General features: G+C 56.0%; 10 protein-coding genes across 10 annotated transcripts; 5 read left to right on the forward strand and 5 right to left on the reverse strand.

Annotated features, from left to right (window-relative positions):
• Window positions 1-401: 401 nt before the first annotated feature.
• DBF4 (protein serine/threonine kinase activating protein DBF4) lies at window positions 402-2907 on the forward strand (the record flags this gene model as incomplete). The annotated part of the gene is made up of 5 exons (XM_076677122.1): window positions 402-1013; window positions 1096-1298; window positions 1375-1469; window positions 1541-2511; window positions 2587-2907. The coding sequence occupies 5 exons, from the start codon at window positions 402-404 to the stop codon at window positions 2905-2907; spliced, it is 2202 nt and encodes a 733-aa protein (XP_076535641.1).
• A 616-nt stretch (window positions 2908-3523) lies between these two features.
• Window positions 3524-4923, reverse strand: JCM15063_004079 (peroxidase; the record flags this gene model as incomplete). The annotated part of the gene is made up of 5 exons (XM_076677123.1): window positions 3524-3605; window positions 3687-3796; window positions 3877-4038; window positions 4121-4539; window positions 4608-4923. The coding sequence occupies 5 exons, from the start codon at window positions 4921-4923 to the stop codon at window positions 3524-3526; spliced, it is 1089 nt and encodes a 362-aa protein (XP_076535642.1).
• Window positions 4924-5360: 437 nt separating this feature from the next.
• Window positions 5361-8308, reverse strand: JCM15063_004080 (uncharacterized protein; the record flags this gene model as incomplete). Its single annotated transcript, XM_076677124.1, has 3 exons — window positions 5361-5931; window positions 5991-6211; window positions 6293-8308. 3 exons carry the CDS (start codon window positions 8306-8308, stop codon window positions 5361-5363), a joined length of 2808 nt encoding a protein of 935 aa, XP_076535643.1.
• A 553-nt stretch (window positions 8309-8861) lies between these two features.
• JCM15063_004081 (uncharacterized protein) lies at window positions 8862-9885 on the forward strand (the record flags this gene model as incomplete). Its single annotated transcript, XM_076677125.1, has 4 exons — window positions 8862-8963; window positions 9053-9169; window positions 9591-9758; window positions 9862-9885. 4 exons carry the CDS (start codon window positions 8862-8864, stop codon window positions 9883-9885), a joined length of 411 nt encoding a protein of 136 aa, XP_076535644.1.
• A 373-nt stretch (window positions 9886-10258) lies between these two features.
• JCM15063_004082 (uncharacterized protein) lies at window positions 10259-10707 on the reverse strand (the record flags this gene model as incomplete). The annotated part of the gene is made up of 2 exons (XM_076677126.1): window positions 10259-10542; window positions 10617-10707. 2 exons carry the CDS (start codon window positions 10705-10707, stop codon window positions 10259-10261), a joined length of 375 nt encoding a protein of 124 aa, XP_076535645.1.
• Window positions 10708-12690: 1983 nt separating this feature from the next.
• JCM15063_004083 (uncharacterized protein) lies at window positions 12691-14411 on the reverse strand (the record flags this gene model as incomplete). Its single annotated transcript, XM_076677127.1, has 5 exons — window positions 12691-12856; window positions 12941-13356; window positions 13423-13846; window positions 13915-14113; window positions 14198-14411. The coding sequence occupies 5 exons, from the start codon at window positions 14409-14411 to the stop codon at window positions 12691-12693; spliced, it is 1419 nt and encodes a 472-aa protein (XP_076535646.1).
• A 161-nt stretch (window positions 14412-14572) lies between these two features.
• YIP3 (Yip3p) lies at window positions 14573-15665 on the forward strand (the record flags this gene model as incomplete). The annotated part of the gene is made up of 9 exons (XM_076677128.1): window positions 14573-14626; window positions 14729-14761; window positions 14838-14852; window positions 14915-14941; window positions 15004-15026; window positions 15095-15129; window positions 15209-15282; window positions 15362-15482; window positions 15550-15665. The coding sequence occupies 9 exons, from the start codon at window positions 14573-14575 to the stop codon at window positions 15663-15665; spliced, it is 498 nt and encodes a 165-aa protein (XP_076535647.1).
• Window positions 15666-15815: 150 nt separating this feature from the next.
• Window positions 15816-16393, reverse strand: JCM15063_004085 (proteasome assembly chaperone 4 family protein; the record flags this gene model as incomplete). The annotated part of the gene is made up of 3 exons (XM_076677129.1): window positions 15816-15973; window positions 16045-16132; window positions 16208-16393. The coding sequence occupies 3 exons, from the start codon at window positions 16391-16393 to the stop codon at window positions 15816-15818; spliced, it is 432 nt and encodes a 143-aa protein (XP_076535648.1).
• A 135-nt stretch (window positions 16394-16528) lies between these two features.
• On the forward strand, window positions 16529-18698 carry JCM15063_004086 (uncharacterized protein; the record flags this gene model as incomplete). Its single annotated transcript, XM_076677130.1, has 6 exons — window positions 16529-16642; window positions 16718-16878; window positions 16955-17019; window positions 17086-17198; window positions 17278-17421; window positions 17490-18698. The coding sequence occupies 6 exons, from the start codon at window positions 16529-16531 to the stop codon at window positions 18696-18698; spliced, it is 1806 nt and encodes a 601-aa protein (XP_076535649.1).
• Window positions 18699-19595: 897 nt separating this feature from the next.
• On the forward strand, window positions 19596-22130 carry JCM15063_004087 (uncharacterized protein; the record flags this gene model as incomplete). Its single annotated transcript, XM_076677131.1, has 1 exon — window positions 19596-22130. One exon carries the CDS (start codon window positions 19596-19598, stop codon window positions 22128-22130), a length of 2535 nt encoding a protein of 844 aa, XP_076535650.1.
• Window positions 22131-22230: the final 100 nt, after the last annotated feature.

Here is a 22230-nt window from a genome sequence, read left to right on the forward strand (position 1 = left end):
TAAGCGAATTCCTTGTGAGCTGCGCGAGATCAAGAGCACGAGCTCAAGGAGATCATTCGCGAGAGTTAGAACGGTCTATACGCGCAGTTTACAAGATACTTGAGCGTGTCTGACGCGTCTGTGGCATAGACGAACAGAGTGACGAGGTTGGAATCGCCTAGGGAGAGAGTGAGTGTAAGCGGTAAACAACGCCAAAAAGCGAAACTCGAGACACGCGCGCGCGTCCGGCGTCGATCGCTTGCAAAACATTCGCTAGCCGCAACAGCCCTCGTTCAGCCTCACGCTTGCCACTGCCCTCTCCACCTGGTGCCTCTTCGATTCAGTCGCGCCTGAGCGAGTCCCTTGGTTGGCTATTCGCGCGAGACGTCTCTCGTGCTGAACTCGCTCGTCCTCTCGCGGTCATGGCCACCACTCCTGAACCTCCCGGTCGGCACTCGCAACTGGCGACGATCGGGAACAACCAACGTCGGCACTCGGTTCGCACGGGCAGTCGCGCGCTCAAAGGCGGGACAGATCGACCCGACGCGCCTGTCTTCTTGCAAGAATCCCTCTTCCTCGACAGGTTCTGTGGCACCCAGGCCCACGATGGTACCGCTCTCGCTCCCGCAGCCGTCACGACGGCGACGACGACGACTGCCACAATCGGCCGCAACTCGAAGAAGCGTACCGTGACGGAAATCCTCGACCTGACCCTCACGACCAACTCGCCCGACCTTGATCACGCACCGGCTCCCTCTGCCCGATCCGAACGACTCGCAAAGAAGCCCAGAGTCCCGCTCGGCGATGCAGCTCACGCAAACCCGCAGCCTTCTTTGGGCACGACGACCGCTGAAGCCGCCAAGAAGAGGTTCAAGAAGCACGAACGCGTCGAGCGTCAGGAGAAACTCGCACAGGAATCCGCCACGTGGAGAGCAAAGTACAAGAAGGCATTTCCGTCCTTCACGTTCTACTTTGACGCGCTCGACGAACCGACCAAGGCCCACCTCGGCAGCCAGGTCAAGAAACTCGGAGCGGTACGTCCAGGTGCCTCTGACCGAGCCGTTGTCTTCAACTCAGACTGACGCAAACTTGTCTGTATCTGCGTCTCGAACATAGTCGGTCGACCAGTTCTTTAGCAAGAAGGTGACCCATGTCGTCACATGTCGCGCGGTCCCGGCACAGTCGAACAAGGAGAACGTCGATGCTCCCGCACCTTCGGGTGCACGCGCAGCGGGGGCACAATTGGACTCGACCTCGAAAACGAAGAAAGCTCGAAGCCCGAGATCGTACGCGCTCTTGTCCGGACAGAATCTCCGCCCGTACGAATACTCTTTCGCATCCTTTCGCGTTCCTGGCGCAACTCTGATCTTTCTTCCCTTTCTCGCTCCAAAACAGCCATGCTGGCGACCTCGACAAGAACCCGTTCATCGATTCGCAAGATATCCTATCGAAAGCAGTCGACTTCAAGTTGAAGATCTGGCACCTCGACAGTACGTTCTCTCCAGTCCGAGCTTTTCTCCCATATTCATAGCTGATGAATGGCGTCGTCCGAAATGGATAGAATTGAACCTGATTCTGAACCGAATCAACTCGCGCTCGCCAAACAAGGTTGACGCTTCTCTCCAACGCGATCAGTCGCTCCCTTCGCTTCTGCGCGACGAACAACTGTATGGCACACGTGAACGTGATCCGTTCGTGCCTCGGTCCGACATGCACTACTTCCCGGCGCACAAATACTACATCCTCGTGGAGGACTCGACTGGCGAACATCGACCGATCGTGATCCAAGAGTACGACAAACCGCGTTCGAAGCACGAAGACCCGACCTGGCCCGTCCTGTACGGGGGAATCGAAGGTAGAAGTGGATTCTTCAAACCGGAAGGAGATCCTGGTCCCCGCTTGTACGCACCAGGTGGCGCAGGAGGAGCGACGCAGGTCAAACCTCAATCTGCGCTCGAGAACCCTTCTGTTCAGATGACGCGCGACGAGACCTGGCTCGAGAAAGAGAAGGCCTTGACGAACCTCAAGACGCAACTCATGGCTGGGTTCTCGACAACCGCAGCTCGCGCGGTCGGTGCACCGAATCTGCGTCGCGCAATCTCGCTCCAAAACGTCCCACGAGCGGGTACTGCCCTGCAAGAGCAACAAACGCAAGACGCACAAGCGCAAGAAACGACCAAGCATGCCGCTCCAGGAGGGATCCGACGTCGCGATTCGTACATTGCGGCTTCGGGCAATTCACAGATCATCACTTCGAACACGGGGACCTCGACCCGATCGGGAGCGGCGATGCAACCGGGAACGGGCAAGGGTGCGGTCGTCGACAAACGATTGGCAGTGTTGGCCGGTCGAACCGTTTCGGTCGCGCTCGCCGGAGGAGGAGGAGGAGCAGGTTCGAAAAAGGAGAAGGCGGTCAAGAGGAGTGTCAGTGTCGATTCGGGTCAACTCAAGAAACTCGTCAGGGCTCGAGAAGAACCCAAGAAACCTGGATACTGCGAGAACTGTCGAGTCAAGTATGAAGATTTCAAGACGGTGGGTCTTTTCTCTTTTTCTCCCGTGTCTCTTTTCTGGGTCACGCAGCTCAAACAAAATCTTGTGTGATCGCAGCACATTGTCTCGAACAAACACCGTCGATTCGCGTTGGCCGACAAGAATTGGGTCGAGCTCGATGCACTGTTGGAGTTGATCGAACGTCCTGTCTTGGTTACATATGATGTTTCTTCCCCGTCGTCGGAAGGCTCATCCGAAGCAGCATACGACGAAGAAGACGAATACGACGATTCTGGATTCTTCGACATGATCGACGAAACCGGTCACCCTTACGGTTGTGGGTGCGAAGAGTCCTCCGATATCCACGGGTCGTGTTGTCCCGATGAGTCGGAATGTCTCGATGAGTCGGATTGTCCCGACGAGTACTCGAGTTGTTGAGCAAGCACTTGCCCTACTTTTTTCCCATTTTTCCATCATCGACTCTTGCTTGTTCTACCCCATCACCCCTCTCACTGCCGCAATCTTGGTATACCATCCCGCTCTCTTCCCGACCCTTGACTCGTTCTCGAATACCATATGATTTACCTCGTTCCTCATCGTCTCCTTTTCTCCTCTCTCGCGCTCTTTTCGCTATATCTCTCATCTCTTCTTCGTTTCTTCTATGGGATGTCCCAGCCTCGTCTACCAGGCGTTCTTGTACTGTCTTGGAAAGGCGCGAAATTCCTAAATACTTGTCTTTTCCTTACACATCATCTCGCAAGTAATGCGCGATCCTTGCAGCCTTGCGCAATCGAGTTTCGTGGACCACAAAAGTAGCGCTTTCCCGAGTCTCCCTATTCCAGACTCGAACGCGCACCCGGTCGCAAGAAAAAGGTGGAGCTTTTCAGATGCTCATGCAGGGGGACTACCGGAGAAAAAGGAAAAAGCACAGACTCGAAAACAAAGTAAACTAAAAGACACGTGAAGCTTTCCACCTTTCGAAAGAACGACTCCCGAGGACCCTGAGTGAACCCTTTCTATACATAGATATCTAGGATACTTTGGGGTTGGGTTTTTACTGGGTTTGTTGGTCTTCAAGCTTCTTGAGCGACACGGGTTCCGAGAGTTGAGATTGAGGGACTCCGAGGTGGATGAGCCTGCAATGACGCGCGAAACGCACAAAGGTCAATATGATGGATAAGCAGGAGAAAGAGAAGGACGTGTGGAGGCCAACGCACTTGGAGAAGACCTTTGCGAAATCGGCAAAGAACTTGTTCTCGTCCTTGGCGTACAATTGAGCGGTCGGCTTGAAAGCCTTGTCGGTCGTGAGGGCCATATCAGTTCGGAGCTGTGCAAGACAAAAAGGAAAGCGACAGTGTCAGTCAAGCAAGCAAGTATACGATGGATCCTAGCGAGGAGGTAGCATACCATCATGAGAGACTTGTTGTCCTTGTTCTCGAATTGAGGAGGACCCTTCCACTTGCGCTCTTGCCACTTCTCGTCAAACAAGAGGCGGTAGTACTCGTTCGAGAACGTGATCGGCGAGTAAGACCAAGGACCATCGAAGCCCGATCGGTCAGTGTGGCAACGCTGTTTCGAAAGAGAATACGAGTGAACGCATTAGTCATCTCGAATCGCGGTAGGGTTTGTCGGGAAAAACGAAGAGACTCACGCCAAGAGCGTGGGCACCCGAGAGGGCTACAATCTCCTCATCGTTGAAACCCATGCGGTAAAAGATCTTGCGGATGTGATCGGCACCCTTGTCTCCATCCGGGAGACGACCATCGGGGGTACAGTGTTCGACGTTTCCGTCCTTCCTGCCCGCCCTCCACTCGACGTACGGACCTCCGAGCTCTTGCACGGCGACGACTCCAGCGAGGGTCCACAAGTCCGAGTAGGTGATCTCGGGGAACTTGGCCTTGACGAGCTCGAGGCGCTCACGAGCCTTTTCGAGTCCGGCGTTCGCTCCGTGGTTCGCTTCCGGTGCGAATCGCATCGTGGCTCCGTTCGATCCTCCCGAATTCGATTGGGCATCGTACGTGCCCGAGCAGTGCCATGCAAGACGAACAATCACAGGACCGTACGAACCATCTGGACGAAAGTTCAGAGGCCATCAGTATACAGGACGATTCAAATCCGAGTAAGCGCAATTGACTGACCATCGTACTTCTCGTCATCGAGAATCTCGGCGATGGCGTTGTACACTTTTTGGTAGTCGACTTCTTTAGGAGAAGCGGCATCGTGGATCGTGCGAGGGTCCTCGTCTGCAGTCGGGTTGCGTTGCGTAAAGTAATACGCTCCGCCACCGATCGCACCGACTCCGAGGAGTCCGTACAAGAGTCCGTTCGACGACCCGGAAGAGCCTTGAGCGCCGGTGGCGTAGGTGCGACGGAGAGTGTGGCGAGACGACGAAGCGAACGCGGTCCTCGCGGCAAGGCGGGGAGTCGAGCGCAAGAAAGAGGAAGAGAACGACATGCTAGACGACTGGAATGTACAGATTGAACGAACGAGTCAGCGCGTGGGACGAAGGACTCGGGCAGTGGTAGAACACGCGTGCGGCGGACGAGATAGACGGAGAGTGGGGAAGGAAGGCCCGCACGCGATGCCAGACCCTGCAACCTTGCAATCCGGACGACCAGATGGCAGTATGCTCACCTTGAATAGATATAGACAGCCGGCAAAGATTGAAAGAGGGTAGAAAGGGTGAAGAGAGACCGTCGCGGATACGAATGGTCCAGCACCGGGAAATTTGTCACGGCGTCCGATGACAAATTGTAGACTCGCTGATTGGCTCTCGATTCTCGCGCCTCTCGACCTTCTCGATTCTCGCACACTAAAATTTGGAAAACGGTTGCGAGTTGCAAGTTGCAATGCAAAGATAACGTACTCAATACAGTGATACAAGAGTCGAGTCAGTTGCGGCGCGGGACTGGATGGCCGCCTGCACGCGACGGCCCTTGACGCGCTTCGAACCGCGGCGGCGGCGGCCCGTTTCGATCGTAGGATCGTCGCAGCGCAGGCGGTGGCGGTGAGAGTGCGCGAGGTGGCGGTGGTGGTCGTAGCGGCGGCGGGGGCGAATAGGCTCCATGTTGGTAACACACCTCTGATCGGTGATAGCTCGTCGGCGCAAAATGATCGCCATGTGCAGGCGGCCGTTCGAGGTCGCGATAAGGAGCGTGATTGCCGAGTGGACCAGGCTCGAACCGAGACATTACTGCACCGTTGACGCTCAGTCCTCCTCGAAGCGGCGACAGAGGGGGGGATTGACACCACTTACGTGGCGGCGGATATGCTCGATCTCGCGAGATTGCAGCGAGGTGCCTGTCAGCTTGGACATGAGAGCGCGGAACCGGACTTGGCCCGCGGCGAGCGAGGTCACGAAGTGCCGGCGGAGGACTCGCAGATCTGCCGCGGTAATGTCGTGGAGGCGACAGCGGTCGGCCATAGAGCTGATACGTGTCGGGAGGAGCTCCAGGTGCAGAGCTACAGATGAAAGCAACATCAGTAGCGCGCTCGCGGCAATGACAGACGATCCGACGAACCTCTTGAAAGCGGGCGGGTAAGGAAGACGGGAACCCGGATACCCTCGCACAGGCGAAAGTGGCATTTGCTGGTATGGGTTGTCATCAGCTGGATAGTGTGACGCAGTCTGCGGTGCGCGGACGAATGACTCTCGGCGTGGTGGTGAAAGAGACCGGGATGGGGATCGCCGTCGAGGCGGAGGGCGGTCGAGAGTCGAGAGGTGACCCTGGATCATGTAGGCCTAATTAGTGATTTGGAAAGTGAGTGGGTTCGATCCGAGATCGAACGAGTGCTTCTCGAAAGCCAAGGAAAGAGAAAATACCGAAGGTCCTCTCGCAGGATAGTCTCGCAGATACGAGGTTTCGCCTCGGATTGACGGTGGAGGTGGTGCGAAGGGTCTCAGGTCTGGAGAAGGGGGAAAGACGCCGATTCTGCCATTGTGCGATCCTGCAGGGGGCAGATGTCGGAGAGGGGAGGGAGAGCGACCTCTTCTGGGCTCGAAGGCCCGCAATTCGAAGCTAGGTCGTCGCGATGCGTGACGTGGTGGAGAGAATGAGCGGTAGGGAGAACGAGAGCGTGCGCGTACAGGAGAGCGAGAGCGGGCACGGATCGGGGAACGCGCGCGCACAGGAGAACGGGGCGGCCTTGGCGGATGTTCAGGAAAAGGTGATCGAGCTCGAGTCGGAGATCGGGTGCGCTGCGGAGGTGGCGAGAAACGAGGTACCGGAGACCGGCCTCGATAACCCGCGGAGGGAGGTACCACTTCTCGAGGGTACGTCGGCACTCGACGGTGATGATGCAAAGGCGGCCCGCAGTAGTGAAGGCGCTGAGGTGACAGTGAGCGACGTCGCTGATGTGCTGGAGGCGAGCGACGTAGAACCGGGCCGGACAAACGGAGAGGCTGACCACGGGGACTCGGCGAACGTGGACGCGAGGGAGGCTGTTCACCGCTTCGAGGCTCTTGCTCGCGGATAACAAGAGTGGGTTGCGAGGATGCACTCGCAAGCGTCGAGGTCGTTGCAGGCAGAGCCACGTGACTCGACACGCCCTGTTGCTCCTGCTCGGCCGGCTCGCTTCTAGGTCGAGCCGGTTCATCACTGTCAACAGGAGCATCGAGACGACTTTCTGCCTGCTCAGCCACAAGCTGCGTATCCTGTGCAACCTGTGCATCGCGTGCGGCCTTGTCTTGCTCGCGCTTCGCTGCCACCTCGCGAGCCTCGCGATCCTTCCTTTGACCTCGAGTTTCTTTCAGTCCAGGTGCAGGCGCGCTAATGCCCTTCGTTGGTGCGCTCGCAGCTTGTCGTTCTCGGGCAAGGCGTGCAGCCAGATCCGCCTCGGTCTGTCGCTGTTCGCGCTTGGAGTCGGATTGGAGATTTTCTGGGGCGGGGTTTGCAATCGTGTCGAGAGCGTCGGTAATAGGGTCAGTACTACTGGAAGCGGGGCGATACCTGTTAGGGTCCAGGGGTTCGGAGTCGTGGCAAGTGAGAGAGTCTTTGTTGAGAAGAGTTGCAGAGTCGTGGTCGGTGTCGTGTGAAAGCGTAGCAGGTCGAGGGGCGGAATTAAGAGAAGCAGAAGAGTCGAACGTCACAGAGCTAGAATGCGGCAGAGAATCAGGCTGAGGATGACTTTGCGAAGGATCGAAGCCAGGTCGAGAGTCGAGCGAGACGTCGTCAAATTTACCCGGTTGAGAATCGTTGTCGACGGCGTCAGTTTGAGAGTCCTCGATGACCATGACATCCGGTTCGGAACCGTCCTCGTCGTCACTGCTGAGGACGAGAACCTCTGTACTGTGCGGCCGTGACGGTACCGGTGGGGTCATCCCGTCTTGCTGGATTGGTGAAGTCAGCTTGCGATCGGGCACGCTTGGTCGAGGGTTTCTTGCGGTGCGCGGTCGTATCAGTTGTGCTGCGATCTCGATGTCCGAGTCTGAATCAGAGTCCGAGTCCGAGTCCGAGTGCGATTGTAGCGGTTCAGTGTGGCTCTCGAGGGCTGACGACAGCGATGCAGCTGCAGGCGTTTCGATTGACACTTCTGTGTCCATAGCGATGGGCGTGTCTCGAGTCGGTGGGTCGACAGCAGCAGATTCCTCTCGAGGTGGAGCCTGCGCCTCGACTTTAGCCTCGGCCACAGCGGGCACGGGCTCGACCGGATGCTCGCGTCGTGGAAGTGAGAGTGGTTTGGACGGCACTCGAAAGAGCGGGTGAGTGCCGGCCTGGACTGCATCTCGCAGGGTGCGCAGGAGGTCGAGGTCCTGTTGCGGATCTGCCGAGAACAACGGCAGCGGCGAAGCTAGCAGGCCCATCCGGTCGACCACGTCGACTGTTGGCGGCCGCTGCATGGTAGTCGAGATGACGCCGGCGAGGAGAGAGATAGGGACGAGGGAGTCTCGCGCGCCCGAACGAATTCCAGGCGAGCGGTGGAGAAGCGATTCGCTCGCAACTGACTCTGAGTAATAGCAGTCGAGATATCTACTAAGCATGTATTGTACGATCTACTGAGTCTCTAGGCAGTTACAGCTCGCTGACGAGAGGCCGAGGGCCGAAAAGGAGCGGGTCAGCTTGGTTGCGGCGCGCGCGCGGGAAAGGAAATCTGCCCAAGTCGAACCCGCCCTCTTGGGTGTCTTCTGCGTTGTAGTTTCCTTCAGCCAAGCCACCGTAAGCGCTGCCCGCCTGTGCCCTGCCAGTACCCTGCTGACCTCTAGACCCGCCCTCGCCCTGCTCTCGATCGCCCTCGACCTGGAACCGTGTCCGACCCTTTTTCAAAACCTCTTCCTCCTCGCCTCCCTCGCGACCGCTCCTCGCCCTCGCCTCGCCTCGGTGCCCGCTACCGCCCGCTCAAAACCTCTGCTCGATCGATCCACTGCCGGCCACACCCCGTTCCACCCGTGACAGATGCCCAAGATCTACAAGCCCGGAAAGGTCGCGCTCGTTCTCTCGGGTCGCTACGCTGGCCGCAAGGTCGTCGTCATCCGTCAATCTGACGAGGGAACCAAGGTGACTAACATACTAATCACATGAGTGCGCGTCTGGCGCGAGAGACCGAGAGGGCTGACATTGGAAAATTGTCTTGCGCCGCGATTCAGGAGCGTCCCTACCCCCACGCCATCGTTGCTGGTGTTGACAGGTACCCCCGCAAGGTCACCAAGGGCATGGGCAAGAAGAGGATCGAGAAGAGGAGCAAGGTCAAGCCTTTCATCAAGGTTAGTATCCGCCGTTCCGGGGACCAGTAACCGCACCATCGCAGAACCAGGGCAGCACACGAGCAGTATCGGGAAAGCGAGCGAAACTCGGCGAGAATCCGAGCGGGCCAAAGACTGGGGAATGCGAATATACAGGGGACGTTAGAGGGAGTTCAGATATCGAAGAGACAGTTGGCCGGAGGGAGTGACCGGGACCTGTGGGAGTGCTGCTCTGGTCTACAGACGAGTGTGTGTGTGTACATGCAGGACGACCCGCTGACCATTTCGATCCCATATCTGCAACACCCGACAACCCCATTTCGATCGCTTTCGTACTTTACTACAATCCTCTACTCCTGCACATTACCGCGGCTCGCTCTATGCCCGTTGTCCAACGAAACCGCATCCTCAACAACCCAATTTCGACCTTGTCCGTCGACAGTCGATCAACTACAACCACCTCCTCCCCACCCGTTACGCCCTCGAGCTCGAGTCGCTCAAGGGTGTTGTCGCCCCTGAGACCTTCAAGGAGGTTTCCGGACGTGAGGATGCCAAGAAGCAGATCAAGAAGATCTTCGAGGAGCGTTACCAAACCGGCAAGAACCGCTGGGTACGGCATTCTTCCTCTTTCTCTCGCGCGCTACGGCGTTTCTCGCTCGATGCGTACGGTGCTAGACGACGTGACTGACCTTCTGTTGGTTGTCTTGTTACAGTTCTTCACCTCCCTCCGCTTCTAAACGCACTCGGAGGCATGTCTGTGTTGTCGTAGTGGGTCCTTTGACGTAAATGTTACACCCTCCCCCAAAAACGTCTCGAAAGGAACACACCATTCCCTCGGCTGCTGCTTGACTGCGAGAGATGGAAGTACCGAGATTATCGAACGAGAGAGGGTTGGCTGTCTCGAATATAGGGTTCGACGCTTGCTTTCGCTTCTCGCCTTCGCGGTCATCCCAACTCGCGCTTTCTCCTCGTGACGCGTCTCACGTGTGTTCGACTTGGCTCGATTCCCATGAAAAGGCTCGACCGTTTCAAAGTACTCAAGCGGGGACCCTCATTCTCCCTTTCGGCGCTCATCTCAACACCCTCGTTCCCCTATGTGCTTGCTTTCCATCACTCGAAAGGATCCTTGAAGTCGTCAAACTCAAAGAACCCATCTTTGACCACAAAGTCCGGTGCCGAATCTTGTTCGCTTCCTCGCTTCTTCCTCTCTTTCTCCTTCTGAACTTTGAACGTTCCCTTGGAGTCGAGGTCTGGAACGACATTGAATGCGAGGAATGATTTCGTTCCGTGGCCTTTTGAATTGTCGAGAGGGTTTTCGAACCCGTACTCGTGCGTGAATCCGCCATGCTCGTGCGGGGTCCAGGTATCGAACACGTAACGACGATGTTTCGGAGCTATGTCAATGGTTCAAACAAACTGAGATCGCATCAACAGTAGAGCAGCGAATCGACACAGAGGAGGCACTCACAGCGAGGAGTCTTGTTCGAGGTCGGAGCGGATGCAGCTACGACACCTCCGAAGAGGACGGAGAAGACACACATTGCCAAGACGACCTGCATTGGACTTGTTTGTCTTGATTTGCGTCTGAGTAGGGAACAAGTTGAGAAGAAAGGGAAGAGGATTGATCCTCCGGAACAGATCCGGAGGAAACTGCTTGTGCACAGTGCTCGGCGCATTATGGGACATCATCTCATAGTACCCCTGAGCGTCTCGGCTCTTCCATTGTCTGCGGGGCTCTTGTTCAGAGCGACTGTTGCTCGATCTTGGCCGTGTTTGCTGCGAGTAATTGCACCGACGCGTGAATCAGACTCTCAAGCTCAACCGAGCGCACACATGGCTTTTTCGCTGTGAAGCTCTCTCGTCAGCTGCGTCAAGACGGAAAACGAGCTATACCTATGCCCGAGGGTCGTCACATACCGCGCTGCGCTGATAGCGGGATTCGACCAGAAGATTGCTATAGGTGGCTTATATAGTTTATATAACGCTCTCGAGCATATAGCAAGCTCGGTTGATCTAGTTGGTCATGATGCAGACCTAATACTTTCACAAGTTCAGTCTGATGTCGGCGGTTCGATCCCGCCACTGAGCAAATATCTTTTGCCTCTCCGGTGGTCAGAGCAGACTTGACTTTTTCTTCCTGCTCAAGCTGTTAGTCATTGGGTCATTATCGTGTGAATCGACATTCGGGATCGGGGTCCAGGGCGAACTATGTGTTGTGGAGAGGTTCCGAAGTGCCAGAACCACTCGTCGGTACCTCGTTACCTTTCTGCCCGAGCTTCGTCAGCAAACAAGGACGTCGTGACTGCGACAAAGTGTCTGCGCAATAGACAGCCTCTTTCTTGACCGTAAGTTTAACGCTCCAGTCGGTCTCGTGACCATCGCAACCAAAAATATTGCGCTCGATCCGTCTGGATTTTGCAAATGCGACTCTTGAACGGCGGAATTCACTGTTGCGTTGGAAACGAGATATGAACCATCAGTTTTGTACTCTTACGAGCCTCGCGACAGTCGAAGATTCGCTTGCTTGACTGGGACGGAAAGGCGCATCAGACTTGATGCCTTTTTGCTAGACCTACAACCTTCAGGGCTGTTCCGTCCCATCTCCCTCGCCCGCTTCCTTCCGATCATCAAAACTCAGTGTAATGCCTGCGCAAGGTTTATCCGAATAACAGCGGCAGACGAATCTGTACTTGCGCCGTTGGCGGTGAACGCCGAGACGACATCAGTGTGAGCTATGTTGGTTCCGTGTCCGAACCCCGTTTCTCGTCCCCGCATACACGTCAAGACAGCTCTCAACGGTCCAGTGACCCTCGACAGAAGGTTCCCACTTGATACAGCAGGAGAACCCACTGAGGGTCACTCTGCATTCAGCGCCCCCGGCTAATTCCTTTTGCCAGGTGGTGTGCGTTCTCCTGTCTCGATCGCTATCGAAAAGCAGAGCTCTCTCGAACATATCTACCACGAGAGATAGGAAGCGCCTCGACGTTGTCAAAGGAACTCCAGGAGCATCTTTATTCGAAGTCCTGGCGAAACCCGGTGCAGTGCGTATCGCGGTGAGACTGTAGTGACAGTCCCACCAAAAAGGCTATGCTCGCACTGACGGCGGAGGCAAAAGATATTTGCTCAGTGGCGGGATCGAACCGCCGACATCAGACTGAACTTGTGAAAGTATTAGGTCTGCATCATGACCAACTAGATCAACCGAGCTTGTATATCAGCCCCGCTCATGTAAAACACTATATACTGCAACCCTTTTATTCTACTCTGTTCTGATATCCGGTAGAACAAAACGGGTGCGACCTCGCTTACAAGCCGATGATCCTCTCAGAGGCCGACTCATGGAACATGAGGAAACTTTATGGAGTGTGTTTTGTACAAAAAAAGTCATTGAATTTAGTACAGTATGTGATGTGGATTGACTTGTGTGCGCATTTCGTCTTTCTCTCCTCCTCGTTTCTTTGCTCCACCTCTTCTTCGCATCCCACAATGAGGAAATGCCTCAATCAAAAGACGTTCGAGCTTCGCTAACGAAAACGATTTCTTCAGAGTTTCTTCTCCTTGATCTTGCCGACCATGATTTTCTCGCCGGTACCGAACAATTGTCGGTCGACCTTGCCCCGTCTGCCCGTGAGGAAGAGCCACAAACCCTTGAAGGTCGTCATGGCGGGTACAAACATGGCAACCCGCTTCTGGTAAACCTTGTACAGCCTTTTTGTCGAGTTGCGAGCAGAAACGATTAGTCGGCACGCTTTCATGGAAAGCCAAAGGTAAGGAAAGTTTTGTGAAACTTACGGGTACTTGCCCGCCGAGATCTTCTCGGTCAGGTCGGTCGAGGCAAAGAACAACGAGCTCATCAAGAGTGGCGCGACGATCGTGTAGTTCCAGTACACGCCTTCGTCTCGCTTCCATTCCTTGACTGCCAGCGATCCCGCGAGTTTGAGGTCGGCGGGGATGCGAGTGCGAAGCGAGTTCCAGTCGAGGTCGAGGTGCTTGAAGTAGGCGATCGGGTGCTCGATGGCGGTGAGCAACTGGTCAATCGAAGGGAACGCGTCCGAGACCGAGACGAGGAACTTGGTCGTGTTGGAGCGAGTCAAGTGGGACGAGAAGGTCGAGAGCGGGTGCGAGGTGATCGAGCTTGCGAGGGGCAAGAACGGCAGGACCGTGAACCCGTACAAGATGTACCACGTCAGTTGCTCACAGGCGAAGTTCTGGTACGATACACAAGTTAGCACTTTGGGTCGAAAGAAGAAGACGTGCGAGACGAGCAGATTTACGGGATGCCTCATCCAGCTCCAGAGTCCGCCGGTGACAAAGCCTCGCTCGATCGCTTTCTTCTCCTTGTCGGTCCTCGTGCTCGGGTCCTTCTTGAGCGCGGCATGCTTCAGATTCTGGAACCGTTGCTGCTGATTGTCGGCGCGCATCTCGAACACGAGGGTCGTGAGGAACGCGGCGGCGAGGACGGCGTCGGCAACGTTGAGCGGTACGCGGACGCTCTCGGCGTGCTTCGAGGTGAGGCGCTTGAGTTGCGAGACGTGTCCCGAAGAAGCGAGCGAGTGGGTCAACAGGAGGTACTGGGGCAGCTCGGCGATCATGAGGAGGATATTCTGGATCCAGGCGATAAAGACAAAGTTGAGGAGTTTGAACGCCCACGTCGGGATCTTGTTGCGCACGAGCGGCCAGCGGTAGTCCTCGGAGCGGCTGTGAATGCACGAGCGTGAGTTCAGGCGCAGGCGATCGAGCTCGAAACCAAGAGACGAGAGACGAACGGGTCGAGGAAGCCTCGGCGGGCGCTCTGGTACGTGAGCCTCGCGCTCCAGCAGCACTGGAGGGCAAAGACGAGGAGCATGCGGTGGTCGAGATCCGAGATGTGCGAGACGGAGCCATTGAGGTACGGGATAAAGGTGAAATGGGCCGAGTAGATCAGGGGCAGGGTCGTCCACAGGCGGTCGACCTGGGACACGTTACCTAGAAATTGAACGAGCGCGGCAGCAGGAGCGGTCAGCGCGGTGCACAGGTGGGGGCGAGAGGATCGGGAAAGGTATGACGTACCGGTGATTTCGCCGAGAAGCCAAACAATCATCGAGATCGCCCCACAGAACAGGAGCGCAGGATGAAGCGGGTTGGTCGCCGTGTCGAGGTAGTAGTCGCGCCAGGCTGACAAGGCGTACGATCGCGGGAACGAGTCGAGCGTGAACTCGCGCAGGGACGGCAACAGGCTGTGCTTGGGCACATGCGGCGTCAGGAGAACGTCGTGAAGTTTCATCGTGTATTGATCGACCCTTCGCTGATATATGATCGAGCGAATTGGCGATTGGAGGGGTGATGGGAGAGAGCGAGGACTACGAGAGTAATCGAATTAGCAACTCCAAAAAGAGGCGCGCCATCTGTTCTCGCGACTCCACCAACCCGACCCACCTCGTCACGATGAACACGCAAGAGCTCATGCAACGCTTCCCCGAGCAGCTGCAACAGTTCAGGGTACGCGCGGATCCCCGTTCGCTGGACTCGTGTGCATGGCGACGGTTCACTGACGCTCCGAGAACCGACGCGGCTCCCCGACCGATGGCCCACGCATAGCAGGACAAGCTGCAGAACCTGCGACCACCTCAGGAGGTACGGCCTCTCTCTCTGTCCTCTCCAGTCTCCGACACGCGCTTTGCTAATGCAACCCGGCGCGTCGTGTCTGCAGTTCTTTGACATGCAGGTGGGTCTCCCTTCGCCTGGTAGCGCCGCTTGTGACGCAGAACTCATTCCTTCGGCCAACAGCGAGTGTCGAAACCGGCAGACATGGGTGTAAGTCCTTCTCGGGTGCTCTCCATGGCCACAGCACTCATCCGCACGCTGCTCGCTCATAGGTGGCAACCCAACGAATTACCTAGTAAGGATCCACGTGACTTGGACAACAAAAGTCATATCGTCTGAATGATCGCGTTTTGGAGAAAACAGCAACACGAAATACTTTGCTGGCAACTACCTACTGCGCAAGTCTCCTTCCTCGTTAGGATTCAGTGCGTGCTTGTCGAGCTGATCCGTGGGATCGCGCATGTTTTGTCGTCACAGTGGTTGGACTGTTGGCTGTGTATTCGCTCCTCACGAACCCGTTACTCTTGATCGCGCTCGGCTTCCTCGTTGGCGTACGGACCTCGCCCATTCCTCTCAACTCTTGTGCGAGGTGTGCTGACCTGCTGACTCTGACTTGCCTCGGCAAACTAGGGCTTTGCCGCGATCAACAAGTTCTTGACGGCCGACGTGCAGGTCGGATCGACCGTGATCACGCAGAAGCATTGCTACACGACTCTGTTTGTCATTGGCTTGCCGATCCTGTGGTTTGCGGGTGCGAACAGCTTTCTCTCGCGCCTTGTTTGTGGTCTCGACTAAGCCCACACTCTCTCTCTTTCCAGCTCCGATCGCTACGTTCTTCTGGTTGGTGGGTAGTTCGGCCGTGTTGATCCTCGGACACGCTGCCTTGCTGGAACCGGGAGTCGAGAGTGAATACGCAACCGTGCAAACCGTCTGAAGCGCAGAAAGATTCCGAAAAGGGCGGGGGCGGACTTGGTTACTCTCCTTCTCTGTGGTGCTCATCAGGTTGAGATTTGGATTTCGTTTTCATCATGGGTACAACAAGGACTTTTTTCCACTTCTATGTACACGGCTGTTTACACATCCACTAGTTTTTCTTGCGACGTTCGAGGATGGTGTCGAGTTTGAGTACCAAGGCCCTCTCGATCGAGAGCATGAGCGTGTCGATCGAGATACCCGTGCCGACGATCTGTGGCAATTGGTCGAGATCGAGCGAGACGAGGATCTGTTGCTCGTATCGTTTCGCTAACCGAGGCACGGATCCCGAGTCAGTTTTTTTGAGTGTTTCTCGATCCTAGAACGACTTTTGAACCCACCGAGTCGAGCAGCAAGCGACAGGGAACTTGTCGTGGATTTCGAGATTGCGGTCGAGTAGGTAGGTGCTGAAGACGACGCGAATCGATTCTACTTCAACAACCAAGGTCTTTTTTGCGTCAATTGGCGAAACGACCATGACTAGAGAGCGTGGGAGTGACTGACAGGCATGGCAACGCTCGTGTCGAGCATGATTGAAGAGTTGTCGACGAGGGCGGGAGAGACGAACAGCATGACTGAACTCGCCGACAAGCGATTCACTTGCATGACCAGGTCAAACTCGGGCGCGTGCAGGTGCGCGACTCGGACCACGAGAGACTCGCACGCGATCGTGGGTTCGAGTATCGACATGGTTGATGTGTTGGTACTTGAGTGATGGAGAGTGTTTCGAATTCGAAAGGACAAACCCTCGTCCGTCTTTCCCCTTTTGCTCCACTCTCGTCTAGAACGCCAAGTTTCGCGGGCCGCCGACAGTGAAGGGGGGACATGCCACCAAAAGCTTCCACCTCGGGCGCGGGGCCCAAGGCGAAAGCAGGAGGCGGCAAGTTGAGTCCGATCGAACAGAAATTGTTAGATGTCGGATCCCAAGCACCGAACCGGGTACGCTAGCTCAGCTCGTTCTCATACTTGACAAGATTCACGGGACTGATCCGTTCCGAGTCGAGCGCGTCGCAGGAGATTGGGCAACAAGAGTTGATGATCCAATGTGGATTGTCCATCTCGCCCTCGGTTCAGGATGCCGTCAATGGGTTGCTCAGGAAGAACTTGATGCAAATGCTGAGGACTCAGAGCGGTCAGATCATGTTCAGGTTCCTCAAGAAGGAGGAGGCGAAAGCGTGAGTCGAGTCTCGTCCCTCTACCCTCCTCGCAACTTCTACTGACAAGATTGACCTCTGCCTTCTTGTGTCATAGAATCGGAGCAATGGACAGTGAAGAGAAACTCGTGTTGGATTACATCAAAGACGCCGGCAATTTGGGCGAGTCTCCCTCTCGTGTTTGCCTTTCTCGCGAGTATGTAGCCTAACGCGGTCGTGTCTGTGCAGGTATCTGGACGAAAACTTTGACGACCAAGACTGGACTCGCAAGAACGACCATGACGAAAGTGCTCAAAATCCTCGAAGGCAGGAAATCCATCAAAACCGTCAAATCCGTCAAGGTACGAACCTTGCCGCCTTCCGTCTTCCTGAAAAAACCCGTAGCAAAACTCACTCCAATGTCGTGTTGTCTGTTGTCAGTTCCCTACGAGAAAAATTTACATGCTTGCCGGGCTGCAACCTTCGGTCGAATTGACTGGAGGTCCCTGGTTCACCGACAACGAGCTCGATACCGAGCTCGTCGATACCCTTAAAAAGGTCGTGCAGAAACACTTGCAGGATCACGTCAGTTTTTCTCGTACCCTTCGAATTGTCCGCGTGATGCTCATCTCAAGGAATCGTATTCTTGACAGTCGATTCCAAAATCTCAAACGTACCACCCTCCTGATGACCCCATGTCGACGATTCGATACCGACCGATTTACCCCGTCTCGGCGACACCTTTCCTACCTGGGATCGAATCGATTCTCGAATACATTTCGAAAACCGAAGTGATCCAAGTCGACTTGCAACCGAAACACGTCGAAGCGTTGATGGACCTCATGGTGTATGACGGGATCGTCGAGAAAGTCTTCATCGGCAATTCGGACGACCGATCCAGGAAACGCGCCGAGGCGAACCAGAATGGCAACGGCACTTCGAAACTGAAAAAGGACAAGAAGGGCAAGAGGAAAAAGATTGATGTCGGGAGCAGCAGTTCCGAGTCGAGCGACAGTGACGACGATGACAGTGACGACGATGGGTCGCGCAAGAAGAAAAAGTCCAAGAAGGGCAAGAAGGGAACTGTCAAGAGAGGCAAGAACGGGAAAGCGAAGAAGAAGCGATCGAAAACGGAGGACAGCGACGACGACGACAGCAGCGAGAGCGATTTCGACGAGGATGCTCCGGCCAAGAGCAAGAAGAAGCGGAGACGTGGCAGTGACGACAGTGGCGCGAGTGCCAGTGAAGACGATGACAATCAGGACGATAGTGACGAGGATTCCGATGATGGAGGGAGCAGAAAGAAGAAGAAGAAAGCGAGCCAGCGGAAGAAGAAGGATCGATCGAAAAAGAAGCTCAAGGCTTTGGCGTCTGACGAGGAAGACTCTGACGACGACCCGTTCAAACTTGGGTCCGACCAGGAAGACGTCAAACCGAAGCTCGACTACGAACACGCGATCGACGACCATCAGAACTTGAACGACTACGTCTACCGACTCGTGCGACCTTACACTCCCGTCATCGGCTGGACCGACATGCCGTGCGGCAAATGTCCCGTTGAAGAATTCTGCTCGGAACCATTACGACAGCGAGCGGGAGTGGTCAAGCGACCGACGACCGTGTCCGACTCGTACCCTGATCTGTCGCTCCTGGAAGGAGGAGGCCCCAAGCTCAAGATTGAACTCGAAGGAGGGATTCAGGGAGTGGGAATGCTCGGAGGCGCCGGTGCGGCGATCGGGGTCAGCTTGGCGAAATGGGGAGAGATGAAAGGATCGGTCGGCAAAGGGGTTGCGCCCGTCAATCCAAGGGACTGTGTCTACTTCAAAGACTGGTTGACGGTCGATCCAGGGCACGACGAGTAGCTTGGACGCTCAGTGCCACTCATTTTCCCTCCGGATGTCGCGACTCTACCTCTTGCGCCGATTTCTATGCAACTTGATGCGGTCCGCTTCCTCCCCGATCGATGTTACTTCTCTCTTGTCTTTCATTCGCACCAATGAGAGTTTGCGTTGCGTCGTCGACGAAAGCGGCAGCTGAGCTCGCGGTCCGGCCGGGTTTTCTTTCCGCATGTTTGCTCCACTCCTGCTCGCTCGACCTTGGCGGGGCCCGCGCATGTAACAAACACAAACCGGAGGCCGTTGCCGATGCCGTGTGTCGGTAGGACTTCTCGCCACGTTCGGAAGATGACCTGCCGCCCGGCCCCGAGGAAACTTGCCTGATCGGGTGCTGCCGCTTTGTTCTCCTCGATCGCTTCGGGAAAGTCAATCTCGCTTAATTGGCCAGAACTCATCTTTCCGAGATGTGCGACATCGCAGATTAATTGCGCAGGCAAGCTGCATGCAATACTCGCGGACGCACCCCGTTGGCGTTCTTGCCTCTGGTCAGCAGGTCGCTCTTCGCCTACTCAGCCCATCCAGTTGGTCCTGCATCATCGAGCCGGTCTCGTGAGCTGTGCTGTGCACAGAAAGCTTCCAACAGTCGACAAGCTCTAGCTCGAACCCACCATCCCACTCTCGGCCGGAGAGAGTAGACACCTGACTTGCTGCTGGCTCAGCATCCCTGTATATACCTACCAGTACGTGAACATCCATGTGTAGCTCGCTCGAACGTCTCAGAACACTGATGCTGCCACTTCGCGAATGTTCGCAGTATTAACTCTTCTTGCGGCTCTTTCGTGCGTCAAGCGCTGGCGCTAGCGTCCATTTTTAGGCCGAGCGATCACCCAGACTGACTCTGGGACCGTAACGATAGGCTGCATCATGGGCAACAACCCCTCGGTTCCTCTCGCCTCGACAGCTGCCAGTCTCGCTCTCGATGGAGGAGAAGCCGCGCCCAAAAAGCCGCACACGTTCGCGTCTGTCCAATCCCAAACAGAGCCTAGCTCAGCTGCGCCTCCGGTCTGGAGGCGCGCGTCGGAACCAGCTGCGCTGCCCCGTCGCAAATCGATCCTGATACGCAAGCCCAAGAACCGTCAAGGCTCAAATGAGCGAAACGAGGTCGAAAACGTCCACGTAGTTCCAGTATTGACGATCAGCGAGGGTCCGAAGAAGCACGACGACAGCCTCGAAATACATGACAGTGAGGACGACCGCGAGGGCTTGATGATCCGCGTGAACGGCAGGAAATTCAGTCAGGAGGCATCGATTGCGCTTGACGACGTTCTTGAATCGCTCGAGCGCATCACTCGGTCTGCATCGACCACTGCCATCTCGACCACCGGAGACAAGATGCCGATCTTTCCATCGAAGAAAGGACCGCCGCGGGACTGCACACCGGCGTTCACGTTCGACGTCAACTACAGCCTCAATGGTCCTCAAGTCACGTCATTCGTCGCTTCTCCGGCTCTACATCCAATCCCATCCTCGAATACAACCGATGTGTCCCCTTTCGACTCCCCTCCAGCTCGCCACCCTCGATCACCAATCTCCCACTGGTCCCCGTCGTCTGCCTCTGGCCTGAGTCCTCGACCGATGCTTACACCAGCTCAGGCTGCATCTAATATTGCTGCGTTTCGGCCCTATCCGATCCTCCCGGTTACTCCGGGAACACATCGAGCTGCGCTGGACGATCCTGTCATCGAGCTGCGCGCAAGCTCAACTGCGAGCACACACTCATCTCGGTCGAGGCTGGGTGGTATGCTCAAGGTCAGTCGATCCAAGAGCAGCAAGAGGAAAAGCAGGGAGGTGGGCAAGATTGTCGTGCTCAAGGCCGAGCGGATGGGAGACGCGCGGTATGCAGAGCTCGCGCGCACCAGCAATGGGACACCTGTCATGAACACATCGTCGGCGTCAAGCAGCTCTCAGCCGTCTCCAGCCATGACATCTCGTTCTGCAGCACCCTCTCCCGCCACTCGAGCATCGTGGATGCAGCTCGATCAGCCTTCGTTTCAAGTTCAACATAGCTCTCCGTCCGACACTCAGATCGGCTCGCTAATCCCGGCATCCCCTCTCGTGACGGCCGTCGAAGCTTCCAACCTTTTCGTGCCGTTCGAATCCGAGCTCTTGTCTGTCGACCCGGCCCCGGTGAAAGTCTCGACTCGCCTGCCGTATGGACATCCGGCTGCATCGTATCAGAACCGCTTCAGCTCAATGCAACGCCGCTCGCCCATAGCGGTGCCACGACCTCGATTCTCCAACTTCAGTCGGTCTTCGTCCTATCGCTCAAGCGCCTACACCACAGGGTCTCGGCACTCCGTCGTGAGCGAGGTCGAATCTACCTCGAGTGCGCTGCAAGCTACGGTCCAGCAAGGCTTCCGCACAAGTCGAGTCGATTCCGTCTCGATTCCTATGGCCGAGCTCCTCGCCGCCGATTTGCCGTCTTTCACGCTATCTCTCCCTTCGCTGGAGCCGAAGCTGTGTCTCGCGACTCCACGTCGGGTCTCCATTGCATCTGTCCCAGTCACCGTTCAACGTAGAAATTCAGAGGGATCAGCTTTGTCCTTGCCTCGATCCGATACGCCAGAATGGTCTCATGCAGTCGGTGGTCGCAGGTCGAGCATCACTTCAACCTTGATCAGCGATGGGCCTACATCGCACTCGGCGGCTCCTCCGCCGGTCCCGGTCGACTTTGGGGGATACTCGCTAGCTGCGGAGGCGCCGAGGCGGCGCCCGAGCCTTTTTGACGTAGCTCCCGAGACTGGGTCCAGACTGTCTCCGCCACTCTACCTCGGCCAACGAGAAGCGAGGACCTCGTCTTCGAGCTCGCTGCCGGCGCTCACTTCGGCGACCACCACATCCTGTTCGTCGCAATCTTCCGACGGACCTTCCTCGTCGCTTCAAGTTCCGCCTAGTCGACCGTACGGGCGTCTCTCGCTCGAATCACCCGATGTTGATCTCTTGTCCCTGTCGTCTCCCTTGCCGTCGTCGACACCTTACAAAACGATCAATTTTGACAATTACTCGTTCTTGCATCCCAAGGATGGTGTTACTCCTCGCCTTCCCCCTCGAGCCTTGTCACCGACAGCACCTGCGTACTACGATCTCAACGTCATCTCCGAGTACACTTCTTCCCCGATTCCACCCTCGAACCAACACGTCCCGAACTTGAACGATTTTGGATGGAACCGAGCTTCAGCGGGAGATATCTTGCATCCGACACCATCGACCTGCAACCATCGTGACGAACGTCGAGAGACTTATCCGCTCAGTCATCCCGCTCGTACACACTACGCAGGGGACAAGTATCAGATGTTTGATTCACTCGTGCATCAAGCGATGGATCGACTACCGGGACAGAGGAAACGAGGCATGTCGAAGGAGGAAGTCGAATCGTGGCTCGTAGATCGTTCGCGTTGATTCCCTATACATATCTTCAATTCCCTATACACATGTTCAATTCGCATCAACTGTAAACACCTTTTTCGCATAAAGCCTCTGTTCCTCTGGATTCGACGTA

This window comes from Sporobolomyces koalae (genome assembly GCF_050403365.1).
Source record: "Sporobolomyces koalae JCM15063 DNA, S_koalae_JCM15063T_v1_ctg7, whole genome shotgun sequence".
In the NCBI taxonomy this organism is placed as follows: Eukaryota; Fungi; Basidiomycota; class Microbotryomycetes; order Sporidiobolales; family Sporidiobolaceae; genus Sporobolomyces; species Sporobolomyces koalae.